Here is a 20,605-nt window from a genome sequence, read left to right on the forward strand (position 1 = left end):
AGTGTGCATGATAAAATGTAATACCCTCCATTATAGTGATAGATATGCTCAGTTTAATAATGTTAAAATACTTAAACAAAATAAAATTAAACCACCACCACCCTTCTTAGGATCACGGAAGAAAGCATTTAGTTTGTGCTAATTTTCTTGTCTGAATCCAGATCACTTAAAAGCATTGGTATTATCAGTAAGGTAAATTGTAATGTTTTTAAAAGGAAATGCCTTTTATTATATTAAACCTTTATCAGGTATTTATACACTGCAGGAAAAGTACAGTGTCTGTGGAGGCAGGGGTGAAGGTGTTTGTACTTAAATTTGTATTGTAACTGGTTAATTAGTATCTCTTTAATTACACGTGAAGATGAGTTGAGGAACTGTTTACAAAAGATGACAATGTGGTAGCTACTGTGAGTACAGTAGTTTAGGAAATTTCATCTCTTTGCAGCATTGTGGGATTTGTTCTCTGGGGGGTATTTTTTCTTGGTTGTAGTGAAGGGTTTATGCTGGTATTTGTAGATAAAATTGTTTCAGTGGGTTAAAAATATGTATAATATAGGTAGCAGGAAAAGTTGCATCATTTGTGAATGTTCAGTAATATATGGAAGAATGCATATGTATGAATTAAATTACAGTACTGAACTACATGGAAAATGGGTTAAGACTCGAGTTTGTTTGGTTTCGTGAAGAGACCACATCCATGAGATGGTTAGAGGGAGGGGTTTGCAATACTGTATTTAATAGTGTAGTAGTGCATATGATGGGAATTTTATGTTACTCTGGAAAAGAAACCTTCAAAACACTGTATATAACTGCCTTTGTTCATAGGGACTCCTATTAACAAGCGACCTGTATTAGGATATAGAAATTTGAATCTCTTCAAATTATTCAGACTGGTACACAAGCTTGGAGGATTTGATAATGTGAGTATTAGTATGATGAATGTTCCACAGCCGCAAAATGTGAGAGGATGCTGTTTATTCTTGTTTATGTGGTGATAAAAAGAAATCTTACACAGGAGCTTTAGATGTACGAAAATTGAATACTACAGCTGTGTAAGACATCCTGCGTAGCTCTGAAAAACATACTTTAACAGGAACCAGAAACTAATTATATTCTAAATAAGTTACACATCGACTCAACATATTTAATTATTGCTGCATAAAATCATCCAGCATGTGTGGTTTTGTGGTATCTCAAGAAATGTTTGTCTGATAAAGTTGTTACCTCAGGAAGTGAGAAGAGTAACTGCGTAATAAAATCTCCAAGACAAGGGATCTAGTTTAAGGTCTGATGTGAGGCCCTTAATTCCCATGTATTCTGGGCAATATGTAGAAGAATGTGCTGACTGGGATTAGCGGGATTGGTCTTGGAGCAGTAATTGAAGCATGTGGAATTCATGGCCAAGCAGGTTCTGTTACTGCTTTGGACCACTTCCCATAAATTTAGCCTGCCTGTTGAAGGAGGTATGTTTGTGCAGTGACACCTTTCTGGTGGACAAGAGAGGATCTCGTACTTGGGTATTGCAGTACCTCTGCTTTACCTTCCCAGATGGTCAGAAACGAGCGTGTCACGCTGTCACAAAACTTGGACACCAAAGGGCATATTAAGGACATAATGAAAGACTGATAGCCACTGTATCTGGTGCAGTACCGCCAGGGCTGAGTATTGTTAATGCTTTGAATGCATGTTTTTCTTTACAGTTTAGTTAAAATTCTAGCTCTGATAGTTAAGAATTACTTTAAATATAAAATAAAAATGATGTACTGTTTTTTCTGATCTTTGTATTTTCTTTCCTCCATTATATGACCACCTGGAGAGGAAAGTCGGCTGTGACTTACTGAAATGCAGAAATGCTAAATTGCTTAAATTAGTTACATTAGACTACAGTTTGCATTACAGTGAAATACTGTATGTGTGATAAATAGTAATTTTATAGGTCAGAGGAAATTACTTCTAATTATTTTGCAAAGTTGTAAACCCTGTTGACTTAATTTTTTTTGTGTCAGTGAGTTAATTCAGAAACCATGGCTTCATTTTCTTTAACAGATTGAAAGTGGAGCAGTGTGGAAGCAAGTTTATCAAGATCTTGGAATCCCTGTATTGAATTCAGCTGCAGGATATAATGTTAAATGTGCATACAAAAAGTAAGTAATAAAGCTTTGAAGTTTGTGCTCAAACAGCACTAGAATGAACTGCAGTGATCCTGTGGTAGCGATAATATACATGAGGTCCATAACTTTTTGCTTATAATACAGTTTTTTAAGGTTTAAACATAATGTTTAGCTTCTGCTAGGTAGCATGCTCTGTCTTGAAACAAACTTGCTTATTGCAAGCAATTTTTTTTCCTTTTAGATATCTCTATGGTTTTGAAGAATATTGTACATCAGCTAACATTGAATTTCAAATGGCATTGCCAGAAAAAGTGACAAGCAAGCCTTGTAAAGACTGTGAGAAAGAAAAAGAATTGAAGATGCGTGAAGAACCAGAGCAGGACGTAAAAGAAATAAAAGTGGATAAGGAGGAGCGCAAGCAGGAGGAAGTAGCAGTAGTACAAGAAGAAGAAAAAAAGTTAGCTGAGAATGATAATGACAGCAAAGAAAATGATAAGCCCTCCATTCTGGTAAAATATTGTAATGTTCCTGTTACATACTGTTATAATGTCAGGTGGTGTGTTGATAACCGTGAATTTATGTTCAGATTGAAATCTCTGTAATGGACTTAAAACAGGGCAAAAATGTGCTGTAAACCTAATTCAGAACAACACATTTGAGCCATATTTATCCCTAGGTGCCTGCTTTAGGGGATCATGGTGTAAAAATGCCTGACTTGTTAGGAAGCAGCTGCAACATTCCACTTGTTTGGGGGCCTCCGAGGTTAAACAGAGACTAATTAGTGTGCAGTATTATCGTGATCTGGGTAATGCATGCCAACAGCTAACTACAGTGCTGATATTTTTATTTTGCATTTAGCCATGCTTTTAAGCCCTTATAAGTCTTGCTTTTACTTCTCAGCTCCAGTGAAGCCAATGAAGCTCTACAAAGACCTGGGCCATGTGATGTACACAGTAGTCTAATGTAGTTCAGTAGTCCAGAGAGAGAAATGTTCATAGCTTGTCAAAATCCATTCTTGACTCAGTGGTTTTAGCAAAGGAAGTTCAGGGCAGCGAGCTGATGTGCTACACTGTGCAGACGTAGCAGTTTGCTCTGGAAGCAGTGTAGCTCCTCAGGTCACTGTGCAATACAGTGTAATGCTTCTGCGTCTAAGTGTCAACCAGCCCTGGCTGGTCTGGTGGTACCAAGGCCAGGGTGAATGCCAGGTGGGCCAGTACTGATGCCTCTGCATCCTGAGTGAAAACACACCCTGTGAAGTTCATCTTTAGGGATTGCTTCGCAGTTCAGGTCTAAGAGCAGAACGCCTGTATTATTGTGACAAAACTAGCGAGGATACTGGCTGCAACTTTGAAGTCTGTTACGTTTACTTTAGTGTTTTCAGAAGAAAAAACAGTGGACGTGTTGTAATTTTAGAACAAGCCCTAGACTCTAGATTTTTTTGTTCATATGACTTCAGTGTATTTTGCCTACCTTTTCTTGAATATTTTTTTATTTCACCCTGTAAGTTAACCAAAGGTTGTATTATCCCAGGGAAACAAAAAAAATTTGCCAGATTCTGTGTCTACTCAGCCTGATCAAGAAAAGGACTTAAATGTAATCAAAACTGAAGATGAAACCAAACCAGAAGATAAAGAGGAGGAGAAGATTAAAGAAATAGAAAATCCTACCGTAAATGCAGACACTGAAGAAAAAGAAAAAGCAGGGTAAGTTGCACTGTTTATAATCAGCTAAGGCATCTGATGCGTGCTAATTAAAATTTACTCCTGTAATTTGAGCTTCAAGTCAGACATCCCTGTCATGAATTAGACTCTTATCTTCCAGAGACCTATGTGTTCCTAACTCTGTCATGATTAGATCCATTGAAGTTTGTGCATCAAATCTAATTTAAAAAAAAAAAAAAAAAAAGACAGCCTAAGTTTTTACACGGTCCAGGCCTAAATATTTATAAGCTGAGTGAGAAAAGAATGTGTAAAGCATAGGTGACTTTGATTTAAGACAAAAATATTGCAGCCATTGCCAGTAGTATTTGTCTACTTCAATTTTGGTACAAGTATAGCACAAACTTGTGTTTTCCAGCTTCTGCTGTTGGACAGTGGTGTGTTACGGGTAACATGGCAAAAGATGGGAGTTCCTTGCTTCACTCTGTGACAGCTTTGCCACTGGGTAGGCATGATACTGGCAGGAGTCTATTGTGCAGTCCTTCAGACAGGAGTTTTGGAAGTAGGAAGCTGAAGTAATGAGGATGCTCAGGGACGTGTAATCAGTGGATGTGTGCAGGAGATCACTCATTTCCTTGATGGAATGGGCAGGTTTTCCTGTTTCACTGCAAAAAAAAACCCCCACAAGTGTTTTTCAGCAGCCACGCAAAACAAATAGGAAGTTTAAAACAGAATACACTCCTCACTAATCCCTAGCGTGTTAACAGTTTATATTCTTGCAATTAGGAACCTCATACAGTATGATTTCAAGTGATAAGAACACAAAAATGGCCCTTACAGGTCAGATTAAAGGTCTCTTAATACAGTATCTTGTATTCAAGAAAAAACAGTAACGGATGCGTAAGGAAGAAGCTATTACAAGCGGGAAGGCAGATAACGACACCACCTTACACTTTCACAGCACTCTGTGTATCAGGGATGGTTTTTTGTACTTAATACCAGCTGTTGCCTGACCACTAGTTCCCTTGTTCATTCCAGCAATCTTTGCTATTTAGTAGATCAGCTGTCTTAATCTTCTGTCTGAATATCATTAACTCTTAATGCTTTTCGGATCTGGTCCATTAAGAGGTGTAGCAGAATGGTGTAGTTCAGTATATTGATTTCTGATTCATTGGTAATAGTTCTTCTTTAATAAATTAAGGGGTTTGATTTCCATACAACAGATTCTAGAAGGATCCTTCTGTAAAATGCTTTTTATCTTCCTAAATATTTTCAGTGAGATCAGGTAGGCAATTTCTGTGAGCTCAGAAATGCGGAATGCAGAAAAATGAAGTTTACCTTAACTCAGTTAAAGAGCATTTTCTCTGTGGATGTGACTTCATTTGTATCCTGTGTGAATTTTTCTTTTTTAAAAGACAGTTGCTGGAATTTGTTACATTTGCCATTTTTAAGGTGAGCTGGATGAGTTGTACTGTGACAGGTTTGCTAAATTTTCAGAAGTGAAGTAAAGACTGATTTTTACAGTGCTATTTTTAAAATATATAATTAAATAGATGGAAAACACTGCACTGCTTAGAGAATAGCAGTTTATAAAGTTCCCTAAATTCTGTATTTGTATGTGTGAATGTTTGTGACATTACTTTGTGTTTATTTATATACTTGGAAAGTACAGTGGCTTAATACTTACTGTGCTGCTATAGTAAATGGTACACAAAATTGTAAGCTGTGTTTGCTTTTCAGTAATCCTTTATTGTTGTGGGTGTTTTTTTATCCTGATTCATGTTCTTTTGGGTTATTTATGTCATCAAAAATGTTATGAATTTTCTTAGGTTTTTATTTATGAAAATAACAAAAACTGTAGAAAATACTATTTCCTCTTAATTTTCCCCAATTCATCTGATTGCAATTGAGTGAATTCTTTTCTCTCTGCTTCTCTTTGCTCATCCAGTAAAAACTCTGAACTAGTATTTTGCTGTTTGTGATTCATGAAATGTTGTAATGAGTGGCTTAGAATAGAAAGCATAGCTCTAAAAATAGATGTAGGTGGTGGTGTCATTGCTGGGGAGATGTTTCAAGGAATAATTGAAACACAAAAATGAAACATTTGTGGCAGTTACAGTCTGTAAGTATTTATAAGCAGCAGTACTGTAGTGGTCCTGTTAGTGGGATTACTTTTCCTTTCTTCCCTCAGAGATGGATAGGACGTACAAAATGCACTTGTATCAGCTTTAAAGAGTTTATTAAAAATGTCACTGTCATCCTAAATGCTAAACAATGTTTTTTGGTGTTTATAAAGGCATAAAGAGGTTTTGTGAACCTGGTATGCTGGTGGCGATGTTCTACTAGATGTTGTTACTCTCCTTATCCCAAACTTTATGGGTTAGAAGTGACAAAGGTTAAACAGAGAGGGAAATGCTACTGTTTGGTTTTGTTGAACTGAAATGCAAAATAAAAAATACTTTTTTGGTAGGTGGAAAACTAATTACGCACAAATTACCCAAAATGTAATCAAAATAGATCACTGTGGACTGAATTTTCATCAGTTTATTTAAAACACATTCCTGGAACCTTTTTCAAGCTATTGACCATCTGTCTTTCACAGTCCCAACCAAATAGCCAAACAAATGAAATCTAATATAAGGCAAACTTGTCGAGTTTGCTGTTTGAATTTATGTCTGTAGGACTTTGGGCATCTTCATGTAGCTTATGTGTATATAGACACAAGGAACCACAAAAACAGAAAAACTTTGAGTTTCTTCTTGCTGAATTTCTGTTGAGCGGACTGGATCTAATTCCCAGCTTCCAGATGTCAGGAAGTACTACTGGAAGCCAGGGTCGTTTATTTTCCACAGGTTTTGTTTCTATGTGCAATCCCATGTGTCTCAGCCCTTTGAAACTGCTACCACTTGGATGATGTGGTCCCTTCTGCAGAGACTTTAACAACATGGTGAAGAGAAAGAAAGGCTGAGTGTGGTTCTCTTCCTTTCCTCCCCAGAGTGCAAGTTTCTTGACTTCTTACGTATCTGTGAACACTGAGAATAGAGATTCCAAGGCAGCTTGCCCCTTATTTTGAACATGCTTTTTCTTGTTTTTTTTTCTGTGACTAGTGGAAGATGCACGTGCTAGATACACTCAGTTTTGTGCAACTTCTAGTCATAAAAATAGTAAAAAGGCTAGTAATGTGTTATTTCTTATTGGTCTGTCCCAGAAATATCTTTTGTTAACCCATCCTTTTCCCTAACGTACAGAAAAAGTCTTCGTTCTTAGTCAATGAATAAACAAGAAAGTTTAAAATCCTTCTTACGTTGAAGTTCCTGCTAAGTTCGTGTTGTAGAAGTAATGTTCTTCAAATGTAGCACTGCAGAGTTGATCCAATTTGCCTTTGTGGCATCTAACATTAACATGTTGTAACCCAGGGGCTTTTCTACACGATGGACGGCCTGGACAGTTAAACGTGTTCCCAAAAGACTCAGGCCGGGAGCCTAGTGGTGTTTTTGAAAGGTGTGGAGGTTTTAATGTAGGCTAATGAAATAAAAAAAATAAGTCTTTAAAAATGTCATAGTAGATACAGTTTGTGAACTGAAGTGTAGGTTAATTGGTATTAATCAACACCAGTAAGAAATTTTTTTCCCAGGTGAATAATTCAGCTTCAAGGGATTTTTTTTGTTGATTTTTATTTTGGAGTTTTGGTATGTTTTGTTTTGGTGGTGTGTTTTTTTTAATGCTTTGCTCTAAAACACCTAGGGCAGGCCACTGTCAAGAATTCTATACTGAACTGAGAGGTTAAGTGCTCAGAATGTGAACTGTCATTTTTGCTTTCCAACAAAAATTTGCATCAGGCTTATGTCTTGGTGTAGTACTTGGATTTTTGAGGTGACTAGGCAAGATTCTTTGATGTAATCCCAGTTACAGTGCAGACAGATTGCAGGAGCCTTTGTTCTTGTGTTTTACTACTTTTGGCTGAGGTGCTGCCTTAACCGTACCAAAAGGAGGGGCTGCCGTCGCTGGATTCTTACCCCCTGCGCTTTCTCACCAGGCTGACGTTTTCAGTACTCACAAAGAGTTTTTACTCAGTCTTACGAAACTTCTTGGAATATTCTTTTTTTTTTTCCTTGAAAACTGCCTGCTTTTAATTTCCTTGAAGGAATGCATGAACGGATGTTCTTAAAGAATACTTTAGAAACCTGAACACTTCTGGTTGTCAAATACTGCTGGTTTAGGTTTTCGTGGTGTGGTTTTCTGGGAATTGGTACTGTCATTTTGACAGCATCAAAAGAAGAAAATGCTAAACCTCTGGCTAATAATCTTGAGTGGAGTAAACCATTCACATGCAAAAGAAGAATCTTAATCTTAGAGTTGTTATCTATATCGTTACATGCAGTAATAGCATTTCCCCTCCTATGAGCAGTAGGAGGGAGCTAGGAGTAATAAAAGCTGTAGATGAGGAGGTTAAGATGGGCATTGTTTCGCATGTGAAGGGTTTTACTGGGGTTTATTACCCTTAGAGGGTAGGGTGGCTATATGCTGTGCCTGCGCTGATGATGGCTTCTGTTTGTACAAGAGTTAAATTTTCTGGAAACACTTGATAGGGATTTTCTGAAAGCAGTTTACAACAGGATTATATAATAGTCAGAAGCTCCATTTCACATATGGTAGATAGCAGATTGTTAGAGGCAATGTTTTCTTCAGGTCCTTATCTGTTAAAATGACATGTCAAAGCTTTGTGGTGGTGAATCTAAAATGATAGCAGGAAGGTTAAAATATTTTGGAGTGAAGGAGATTTGATACAGAAGGCATGCCTTCTAGCTTCTGGATTAGTGTTGAGAACTGTATCTTGAGATAGCTTGCTCTTGTCTGCTTTAATTGATTAGCGTGTGAGAAGGGAGAGAAATGCGTTGTGTTTGTTGCACTTATGGTGTGAACATCTGCTCTGAATCTTAGACTGTTGGTGTGTATACAAAAAAAAATACATTTTTAAGAAGCACACTTAGGCAGTTTCTTTTATAGGAACATATTTCTATACTCTTATTTGTTATGTGTATTCTATTTATGTAGTCCAGCTGCCTTTGTATTGGAAAGGAAGTTTTTGTATAGTCATGTTTTCAGAAACAGTGTCTTAATTGATTTTTTTTTTTCTTCTTACTTTAGATTACACACTGCTACATACATATACATAAGGATTGCTTTTGATACAACAATAAGCTGCTAATGACAGAATAATAAACTGTAGAGTGGCTGTGTAAATGTACCAGTTCTGTGTGTGCATCACACTGAATGGAAGGGAGGCATCTTTGATGTGGAAAATGGAAAAAGTGGTTTTGTCATCACATTTTACACAGCTTATGGTCACTATGGAGGTTATTAACCATGATAGCTGTCACAGAGACTTACGTGCATGGGTGAGCCCTTAAACATTTGTCAAATACTAGATGCTTTTGAGCTGAGTGTGAACCATTGCCATAAAAATAGAAGGTGCTGTTACTTCTCAGCCAGATTTTTGAACCATCCGTTATCCTTTCGAAGAATTTCAAAGTATTTTAAAAAAAACCCACCACCAAACACCCCCGAAAAATCCCAAATCCAAAAAAACTTGGCTGAATAACTAGAAGCAGTAACGTGAGGTCCTTTTGTTTGCCTTCTCCTCTAGCAGCAGAGGAAAACACTGGTTACAGAGTACATGCTTGCATGGTTCAAGTCTGCTCTCAGATGGGATTCAGATCAAGGTAGTGCCTTTCCCCTTCCCTCAATGATGGAGTGTAACTGTACATTTATTCAGACTTTTTGTGTGTGTAGACAGAAGTCCTTGGAGCTTTTATTTTTAGGGTTTCTTTGCAACTTCAGAGGGAAGGCGAATACTGGTGAATTTTGAGGGGTTTGTTCTTTTCTTTAATGGAAGATGAGGTGTTAGTGTCATGGCATAAGCACAGGTCTAATGGCCTCTCTGCCTTAAAACTTAAGGGCATCTTAATACAGCTGTGATTGAGAAAAAATATGAAGAAGACTACATCTTCCAACTCTCTATTATGTGAAGTAGAGGTTAAATAATGCTCTAAAATGAGAAAAAGGGGAAAAGGAGGGAAGCAAAAATAGAAGCTAATTGCTAAACTAACTTCAAGTGTCAATTACGCTGGAGTTTATTTCTGCTAGTGGTTCAATTAACTGTAATGACTTAATTGAACCAATAATTGAAATAAACTTGCTTCCTCAAGTTTTAGAATAACCCCTGAAAAAAATAATCTTGCATTTGCAACTTGCATCTCACCTGCTGTGTGTGCCAGCGTGGTGTGTCATGGGAAGTGTACTGGAGTAGGGTTAGGTGTGCTGCAAAAACGCGGATCCTGGGAGACAGATCTGACGCTCCAAATCACACCTTGTCTCGTGGGTTTCACCTGAGCTTTGTGATCGTGCTGTGTTTAGTGCCAAAGGTTGTGGGTAGAAAGGCATTTGCATGACATTACAGTTTGGTTCGTGGTGTAAGAGCATGTGCTGTTTCATCTATTAACAACATATATTCATTGATATATTTAACCTTATTATGGGCTTGTTGGCGTTAAATCTTTGTATTCGCTGAGGGTTACCTGCTGTATGTGTATTTCTAGCTTCTTAATGATTTCACAATGTCCTTTGGAACTAATGTTAAGCAATATTTGTGTGATCGAAACATTTTAACGATTTTACTTTATTAACAAATATTTTGCATTTTAATTCATTAATTGCCTGCTTCTGAAGGTTTATGTTCCCCATCTGTGGGAGATGGAGTTAAGAGTATTCTTTAGTCTGCAGTTGTAATTGGGAATGCTTTCAAGTCCTCCTGATAAGCTTTCTGGTGGTACTTTGATTTCTGGAACATGGTTACATTTTTATTGCTGTGTCTCTTGTACACATCTGCCCCTGACTTGTATCATCAGTTGCTGCTTGGGTGGTTCCAGTTTTTGCAGCCTTGTGGCAAATGTTGCTTGATACTGGTTTTAAGTTGACAATTATTGTCTACTGCCAAGAGGCTTGTTTGGGTTTTTTTGATCATTCTTTTTTCCTCCCCCTCTCTCCCTCTTGCATACATACATGGACAGATGAGGTTATAACTGTGCATGCTGGATAGCTACAGTCACAACATTCTTTTACAAATCTCTTTCACGGCAGTCAACTTCTCCTTCATCTGGCCTACCAGGTTTGAACTTTTTATGGCCTGGTTAAAAAAACCCAAAACTTTTCTTCCTTGTAACCATTGGATTAGGGGGCTTTTTTTGTTGCTTGGGATATTTTTGTTGTTGTTGCTCCAGGAGCTATATCAATATGGCATTTCCTTCTGCTCCAAAATGATGATTGTTCTTTGCTTTTGTTTAGTTTCTTGAAGTCTTTGGTTCCTGATCGCTAACCAGATCACTCCTTAGGAATACTTTTTAAGTGCAGCCATCTCTGCTTCCATTTTTCTTTTGCTCCTTGACATTCCCTCCACCTATGTACAGTCTACTCTTCACATCTTGACCATCCAAGTTACTCAACTTCACAATGAGGGTTTCACACATCTCTTTCAGAGAAGTTCTGGTGTTGTCACGGAGTCTTTGTAGAGTATCTGTTGGGACACCAAGGAAGCCATAAGGGTGATTAAGGTGAGAGACTCCAAACTTGTTCAGCTTCCAGGGAGCCACTGACACCGTAATTGCCAATGTCTGGAAAATACTGAATCTCCCCCATAGGTGTGCTTTTCTTTGCAGACAGCAGTCAAGGTTTGTGCTGCCAGTTCTTGGGAGGAAAAAAAAAAATCTGGCCAAATTTGGTTTGTTACAATTTTGAAAAGTCTCGTTAGTAATGGGAAATCATAAGCTCATGTTCTCTGAGCAGTGGTGGCTCTGCTCCTGATGCCAAGGAATTTTTTTAGCTTTTGTATGATAATAGCTGTGAAGCTGAATTAGCTAGGAGTTTTGGTTTAGTGCAGCAGAGTATAATTTAAAAGCATTTAAAGTGCTGGTTGGTGCTTTCTGTTGTTAGCCGTGGAACTCTGTTGAGGAATTTTTTATCTGTGTCTTTGGGGACCTTTATTCGTGATTTCTTTGGGAAGTGAATTTTGCCATGTGATGTGTAGTGGAGATGAAGTGAGCTTTCAGAGCTCATTCATTTACGTTGTGTTTCTAGCTCTGGTGGCTTTAATTTCTTTCAAAGTAGCCCACTGAAAATACATAATAAATTGAGTATCTTGGCTTTCCAGGACAAAACTGTCTGGACTGTGCCACGTATACCTGAACAGATGTATGTTCTGTGATTTGATTTAGTTAATACACCAACAGAGGGAATTTTTATCATTTCATTTGTCTCATGGTGTATGCACATATATATATATATGTTTTTATATTGTGTGTGTGTATATATATGTGGCAACATTAATTTCTGAAGTAATTTAATTAAATCTATGTGGTTACGCTACAGTTGAATTTAGGTTACTGTTCTGAATTCTCTTTTGCCAGCTAGTTAGATAATAATACTGCATTTTTACTTCTACAAAGAAGAATTTGAATAATTAAAATGCGGTTTGACCCTTTCGCAAAGAGAAAGTAGCTTGGTTTATCTGACTACTTTCTACTGAAAAATTCATGGAAAGTTTCAGATTATTGATACAGACTTTTATGGGTTTTTGATGTTAATTTAAATATTGGTATAAGTCAGGCTTGGAGCAGTACTCGTCTTTTCTTACCGAGTCTATAATACATCCAAACATACCTGTTCCACATTTCAGGATTTGAAATTCTTAGTGGTCTGTGGTTACTGTGAATTTAGTAAACATCCCTGCTCTATTCTGTATTGCACAGAGTGGGGGACTAGAATGATGTGAGGGCCAGTAATACTGTTTTGTAAAGCTGTTTAAGATTAAAAGATTACCCCCCCACGCCCCATTAACTTTTCTAATGTAGTCTGCCTTTTTAGGCTGGTTGGAGATTATTTTCAGAACGCTGAGCAGCCCGTAGCTGTCATTGAGTGAGACTAGCAGGATTTGTGAGTTCTTAGTGCTTCTGAAAATTGGTCGAAATATCTAAATACATACTCAAAATTAGGTTACTTTTGAAAACAGTGAACACCTGCTTGTGTATTTATATAATAATTAAATGCAAGTTTGACTTATATTTAGAAGACTTTTAGCATAATTGCAAGGAGTGACAAGGTCATAAATTAGCACAGGTTGCTTGATTTACTAAATAATCTTGCATAAAGGTTTTTGATTTGGGGATTTTTAATCATTTTTTTTCCCCCTAAAATCTGGGTTTGGTTGCAGTCACTTCAAGGTGTTGAGATGGAGGTTATTTATTATAATAAAGCAAGGATCTTTTAGGGAATCAAGTTTCAAGAAGCACTTGTAAAACTTGTAGGTTGAAAAATGGTATTTAGGGAACTTTCTCTATATTGAGAAGGATGAGTTTGAGCTGAAAAAAAAACTATGTAAAGGGACTGCATGAAAGAATCTTATAAAGATGAGTTTCAACAACTTCTGCTCATACAGATTTGATGGATTTTTTTTTTTCTTTTAGTCAAGTCATTTTTGCACCTTACAGTCACTGGATTTTGTGTGTATTGCTTTATCCTATTTTGCTGATATTACTCGGCCATAGTGCAGTTTCACATACTTGGAGCCTGCCGTTCCCCAGTCTCTAAGGCATCCACAATATTTATCAATATATGTGGTTTGGAACTGAAAAGCTTATGAAGTATCTCATATTAACTCTACAATTTTTTAAACCTTTCAAGAGATGACACGAATAAGGAAGAAGATGAAGATGAAGAAGAAGCAGAGGAGGAGGAAGAGGAGGAGGAGGAGGAGGAGGAAGACAACAATAACAATGAGGAAGAAGAATTTGAATGCTATCCACCAGGCATGAAAGTCCAAGTGCGGTATGGAAGAGGGAAAAATCAAAAAATGTATGAAGCTAGTATTAAAGATTCTGACATCGAAGGTGGAGAAGTCCTTTACTTGGTGCACTACTGTGGATGGAACGTGAGGTAACTTGAGTTTTAGTTAGTGATTACTTCTTGAATTACTTCTAAAATACACTTGTGTATTTTAAAAACTAAATTAATAGACATCTGGAGTCCTAAACTTTCAGTATTGGTATTCTGTGAAGGTCGTTGTACTGTATGAAACTTAGATTTTTAATACTATGTAAATGCAGTACTTTAGTTACTTAGAAAATCATCTTAAAATGACGTTCAAAGAAGGCTTCCATCATTCCCCATCTTATTTTTAGATATCTCCACACAACAAATGACAGCTCACTCTTTCACAAATTCCTCCTCTGGCTCTCTTAAGCCAATTTTATCTCATACAATATTTGAATAGTGCACTTAGCTGAGTCTGTATACACGTTCTTCTCAGTGAAGCAGAGAGTACATTAGCAGTATGGTATTTTACAAGAGAAGTACAAGATTCTTACTGGCAAATTAGTGTGCAGCAAATAATTGCATTTCATTCAGATCTGAGTTCCACCCCTCCCTACCCATCCTTCCCCCGTGGCTGCCTCAAGCTTCCAAACTAGACTCTTCTTAGCCTGGTGGCTGCTTATGCTTTTCTTAATGTATGCAGGAGTAAATGCTTTTTATTGTCTTTTAACATAGCATTAATAGAAATAAGTGGAAGTATTAATATTTTTTTCCATTTTAGATCCCATTTTTGCCATTTAAAACTTGAAGCAGCTTTGAAAACAGTAGGAAAGCTAAAGCTTCTGAGTGGCTTTTAAGCCAATTACCAGGTCTCCTGCTTTTTTTCCTCGGTTTCCACGTATCTGCTCATTGTCCTCAGCTGTCATCTTTTAAACTTTATTACTGCGTTTATAGATTAAAAAAAGCCAAAGCCAAAGCCAAAACAAAAAACCCCACCCCAAGCCTGAGGCAAATCTGCTGTACTTTTTATTTATTTTTCTTCTTCTGGAAAATCTGAGGTTCTTATGACTTTCTTCTATCATCTGGATTTTGATTAGCATCCTACCTCTGACAAAGAGGGCAGGACAGATCTCATTTATTTAGTGCTAGCAAGATCTGCTAGCAAAGGTCACAATTAGAGAGGCATGGTACTTCTCTCCCTCCCTTGACTGCACCTCTTTGCATCTGAGCCTGATGATAGACAGGACCACCTAAGCCACTGCTGAGGAGGAACGTCTAGATATTGCTGGGTTTGATAACTGATCTCTTGTAGAATTTTGATCTACAGGAATATAATCTTCTACATAAACTGTCTTCAGGCAACATCTGTAAGCATAGTGGGCTATGAAGACAAGATATTAGGAGAGATGCAGCCTGCTAAAGGTGGGATTTGGAATGTGACTAGCGTTTTGGATATTATTGGGGAGGACTTCCATAGGAGCACGAGTTGCTGAAATCTGCATCGTACTCGCTGAGGATTACTGTGTACCATTCCAAGAGGCTTATTGCTTTTAAACTCTTGTTTTGGAATTCACATGTAAACATGGGAGTTTCCTTTTTGAGTAAAATAGCTGCTGTAAGGCGAGATGATCTGTTTTACTTGAGCAGTACCACTTTAAATCTGAAGAAATGAGAAGACAAAAATGAGTCTTCACCTTGGACATCCCAGCGCCCTGGTTCTTAAAGGAGAAATCAATACTCTGGTTTTTGAACTCTGCATTTTAGACAAATACGTGGATTGATATTGGAGCCATTATTTCTGTGGCTAGGATATATTTGATAAGAAAAGAATCTTCAGTAAACTTGCACTGATTTGAAGGGTGAGGGGAGTCATTTGGGCTTTCTAGCAGCAGGACTTGCATTTATATTCTTACCTGGTATTTCAAAAGAGCCCTTTGAAAAGGCCTGGGGGGGTAGGATTCTTCACTGAAAAAGATACAAGTCATTGAGATTTAGCTATGGGACTGTGCGTGGACTCTGCTAAATGTGGCTAATTTTTAAAATTTAGGTTAAATGACTTAAATTTCCTGATTTGCCAGAAAGGGTACGTAAGCCTGCGGTTAAGGCAGTACCTAAATGCTTTGGTATTTTAGTATTGTGAAGGCAGGTCTTGTATGATGTAATAACTTGATCTGGCTTTTAGTCAGTCATAACCTAGAAGAATAACTGCTTTAGTTGGATAGGTAGCAATTCCCTCCTCTACTTATTAATTGTAGCTTACTTCTAGTGTTTAGCAGGGACAGGTACTGTAACATTAGGTCATGGGATGTACTCAGCTAGGATTTTCTAGTCATCCAGGATTTTTTGTGTGTCATTCTCCGAGCCCTTCAAGTTGACTTTCCTGTTTCCCCTTTTAGTCAGTACGCCATTTAATGGTCTGTTCTTTAAACTCCTACGTCTGATCGGGAATTCTAAATAACTATTACTGTTTCTTATCACGAGGTAATTTCAGTGTCGGTCTGGGATTCAGAATAATTGTGTGTGTGTGCATGCTTTTTGGGGTACTTGGAATGGAATTTGGTAAACATGGTATTCATCTTTGTTAGGTTTTTTCCTAAATGCATTGGAACCACTGACACTTAATCACTGGATTCTTTTTTAAAAAATGGTAAATGGAGAATACAAATGTGGCATATAGCTTAATGGCAGTATACAGCTGCACTACTTCATGCTAAAGGATCTTGTTATTAGCTCCTGAGATTCAGGTGATAGGTGTCTCCGATAAAGGTAAAGAATTAGTGTTCAGTGAAGCTTGACTGGTAGTGAAAAGGAATGGTAAAAGTCTCTACCCTGTTAGAGAGAACTTCTTATGATACCATGTATTAATCAGAAAAAGCTTATGAGTTGAACTGTATTTCTTCTAACAGGCCAGTCATATTCTGAATTTTGTATGCTTTATATGGAACTAAAACTTCCCTGGGGCCTACGGCACCAGTTCCTTGTGCCGTAATTTTAATTTTCAGTTGCCAGTACAAAGAGAAGTTCATTGCCTAAGTGTTTTTAGGTGAATTTCTGCTGCAGTATACTCCCATAATTAAAGACAGAGGGTGCATATTCGAAAAGAGTTTAGGTTGTTTTAACTCTGTCTGTGGTATGGTATCACAAGACATGTTAGTCTTGAATATTTCAAGTGGTTAAAGCTAAGGCTTTCAACATTTCTTTCTTTCAGAAGTCTGAAAGTGAAAATGCTAATTTCAGTCTCAGTATGTTGAAGCACTAACAATATACAAATCTTGTACCTAACAGTCAACCACTGAAATTAAAGGAACGTGTAGGCAGATTTCAGGTTCTTGAGAGTAGTACATGTCATGGGGTGTGTGGGGGATTATATAAATTAAAAATGAAAAATAAAAATTCAGAGTCCTCATCTAATATTCCAGCGTTTGGTTGTAAGGTTAAAACTCTTTCTTTCTTTGACCACAGGCAAAGTAAATGTTTGATTCTTCCTTGTCAGCAGATAACAGGGAGTATACTGGAACTTTTTCAGTGAATTTGCCAAGGCTTGCTAGTTCCTTGAGGTCACTTGTCTTCCTGAGGAAGTGGTACCTTTGCTGGTATAAATCTAGAGGCTGGAAAAGTGCTCTTTCTTCCTTGTTTCCCCTCTAGTACTTTTGTGGAGGATTGACTATGCTATCTCTGGGAATATGTTGTGGTTTATTTTAGCTTGCAGTCAGTACATATGTATGTAGTAGAATCGGTATGTACTCTTTATACAAAGTGCCAACTATTTTTTCTGTGATACAGCTATTTATTTCATTCTTCCTTCTTTCCTTCCTTCCCATTCAAACCCACTTTTCTGGCAGGCATTCATTTTAACCAGCAAGGCAGAAAACCTTCTGTCTCTACTGCCTCATCTTTGTCTTCGTTTTGGTAAGGCAAAGGTGGTGTTTCTTCTGAAGGCATTCCAGGGTTTCATATGAAACCATATTTTAAAAATAAATAAACAGTAATTTCTTACTGAGTCCCTCCTCTTGGTTCTCAAAGAAGTCTGTGAAAACATTTTTAGGAACACCTCCCCATCTTACCTCCTTCTTTTCCACACCCAGCTGCTCGCTTCAGGGAGCTGAGGTAAGCAGGAGTGGAAGACGGCACTGCAGTAAGAAGAGCCAGATCTTCTGAAAGCACATCCTTCTTGTAGTGAAAGCTGAAGAATGTCTTTCAGAATGTTTTTGGTTTTCTTTTATTTTGTGAACAGGCTGTCTAAGGCAAGATTAGTGATGAAGTATGTTTTCCTATTTTAATAGGGTGCAGTTTTATAAAGAAAGGCTCTAGTCTGAGTCACACACATCATTCAGTTGCAGCTTGGCATCTGGTGTGCTGTAGAGGAGAATGTAATTCAGGGTCAGGTTGTCAGCTGTGGCTTGGGATGTATCCATTTGGCAGGATCTGTTTCAGCCTGGGGTCCAGTTGCTGCAGGTCTAGGCAAACCTTATGCATCTGGTGTGTAAGTAGTGAAAGAAGTTGTGCCTTGCAAAGGTGTGAAGCGTGGGCATCTGATTCCTTGGAGAAAACTTAAGATTTCTGTGATGCTGAGCCTCCTTGCAGGGTCTGACTGCTGTTCCAGGTGCAGTCAGGAGTAAAGCAGGATATGCTCCAGCCAGGAACTATGGATGTCACACATAAGTTTTCAACTTGTGCTCCCTGAGTTGAGGAGTTATGACCACTGCTTCTAACTTGGAACAATTTTAAGACCCTGTGGTATCTACAGATACTCTCTTAAGATTCTGCACTTTTCTCCTTCGCTTCAGTATGTTCCCTAGTCTGTCAGCTGTCATCCCAACAGGCACTATGGTTACCTTGAACCACCAACACTATGTGCAGTGCACAGATGTTGCATAGGGGAAAGATTGTTTTCATCTTAGAAATGCATAGAATGAGTAAATACAACTTCTGTATATATAGCAACATGTTTGAGGCTGAAAGGACACTGTCAGAATAATTGATTTTTTCACTATATATTTGTCCAGTCCTAGTGCTGTTATTCTGCATGCATTCAAACCTAATGAAATACTCTTAAATTTATGTGGGTTGCAAAGTCCATTTGGCAGTTTACTTAGCAGTATTTCCACTGGAAAGCACGTCTTTGACTTGAACAAAGATTACTTCAAATAGGATATCCCACAGTCTCACAAAATACAGGATTTTTCCATCCTGGAAAGCACACTGTAGAGTTATATTTCAGTTTTGGAGAGAAAGCCAGTTCACCTACATGTCAATTAGCACAATTACAGCTGTATCTGCAGCAGTATAGATAATCTTGGCATGTTGTAGTCTGCGTGGTCTGCTGCTAGATTTTGTGAATTTTATTTGAGGAAAAAAAACCCAAGGAATTGTTTTGGAAAGCTTTTTTTTTTTCAGAGACCACCTCATTTTTCACTATATTATGTGAAATTTCAGTTAATAAAAGACAGTATTTAACTTCTGGAATCCCTTGCATAGATCTTAACTTGGAGTATACAGGAAAGCAAGTTGGAAATTTGCATAGTTTTCTCTAATCCTTTTTAATTTCTATGTCAATACTGCAGATGTAATTGGTAGTAGTTGCAAAGAAGCTGAATTGGGACTGTGTCAACAGTTGTATATATCAGAATGATGGTCAAGTAAGCCCAGCTGGAAAGCCAGCGTGGTCATGAGTGTATTATACTGAGCTCCATCTTGTACTAGTTCTCTGGGTGTGTGTGGTTTGGGGTTGTTATTTTGTTGTTGGTTTGTTCCCCTCTGTTTTCATGTTTCACCCTGAGTGATCAGAATTTGTGTGGCTGTATGTTGAGGCAAAAGTTAATATATACTAAATTTTAACTGACTTATTTCAGATGGTTCTTGAATTAACAGTTGAAGTAGGACAGCAAATTGTTTATTGGGAGAAAAAAATTTGAATTGATTCTTGAGGTTTTTCAGAAATACACAATGAAACTGGCAAGTCCAGTACCATAGTCACAGTACGTTCTTAATAAGAATGTACTTCTCTGGTCTTGGATTTGTATTTAATAGGTGCAGCCTTGGGTGATAAGGTATTTGTTGTTAATATCTTGGTGCTGTTTCGTATGTTTTCCTCTAGTATCATTTTTGATATAAAATGGAAACCTTTAACTGAAACCGGATTGAGAAGTGTTTGTGTTAAGTTAGCAACTCAAAAGTAAGCTAGTTAGTGACTCCAGATACCACTTCACAGACACTCAGGCTTGAAAGAGTTTTTGTCAACTGGTCACATTTTACAAGTTTGTAAGGATTTATTTTATTGTTAAGGTTTTACAATGTAAATAGGAAGTATACTATACCTCTTGGAGATTCATACAGAATTACTGTTTTGATACTTTGTTTTACCTGTACATGTGAATTTCCTGCTGTTCACTGCAGACTGGAAAAGTACCAGCTTTCACTTTTAGCCATAAGGATAAAAAAACAAACAAAAAACCCAAAACAACCAAAAAAACCCAAACCAAAACAATAACCCTGCCCTATATGTCCTAGCATATGAAAAGCTGGACCTTAGCTGAAACCTCACTTACTGAAAAGTACACAAATTACTACTTTATTGAAATTCCAATTCAGTTTTTATATGGCTAATAACTTTTTTCCTCTGTTAATTTGTTATGTCATGATTATCTGCTTAAAACCATAAATGTGTACAATTTCTTTTGTGTTTAGGTATGACGAATGGATAAAGGCAGACAAGATCGTGAGACCAGCTGATAAAAATGTACCAAAAATTAAGCATCGAAAGAAAATAAAGGTAGTTTCTTTTTCTTCCTTGTTTCCCCCAACTTCGGTTTGATATATTCTTAAGTACTTCCCCCAGCTTCTAACCTTTTGATTGACTTACAAATGCTTGACAGTAAAAGCAACTTCCTAGCTTTTTAAAAGCTAAAACCTTTTTCATCAAGGTTTTGTTTTTTCACTTTGGGATGAGAAGCTTCTCTTTCCTTCTTTCTT

At 37.4% G+C, this 20,605-nt stretch overlaps 1 protein-coding gene across 6 annotated transcripts in view; it reads left to right on the forward strand.

Moving 5' to 3' along the window:
- ARID4B (AT-rich interaction domain 4B) overlaps window positions 1-20,605 on the forward strand; it is a 101,024-nt gene that overhangs the window by 56,260 nt on the left and 24,159 nt on the right. For 4 of the 6 annotated variants that reach the window (XM_040597201.1, XM_040597200.1, XM_040597203.1 and 1 more), the window contains exons 13-18: window positions 826-920; window positions 2,047-2,144; window positions 2,353-2,620; window positions 3,642-3,814; window positions 13,505-13,756; window positions 20,321-20,405. In XM_040597201.1, the coding sequence (XP_040453135.1) occupies window positions 826-920; window positions 2,047-2,144; window positions 2,353-2,620; window positions 3,642-3,814; window positions 13,505-13,756; window positions 20,321-20,405 (971 nt within the window). The remainder of the gene's footprint in view (window positions 1-825; window positions 921-2,046; window positions 2,145-2,352; window positions 2,621-3,641; window positions 3,815-13,504; window positions 13,757-20,320; window positions 20,406-20,605) is intronic. The other 2 variants (XM_040597205.1, XM_040597206.1) reach the window with 1 other exon arrangement.

Source organism: Falco naumanni, chromosome 6 (genome assembly GCF_017639655.2).
Source record: "Falco naumanni isolate bFalNau1 chromosome 6, bFalNau1.pat, whole genome shotgun sequence".
NCBI classification, from domain to species: Eukaryota; Metazoa; Chordata; class Aves; order Falconiformes; family Falconidae; genus Falco; species Falco naumanni.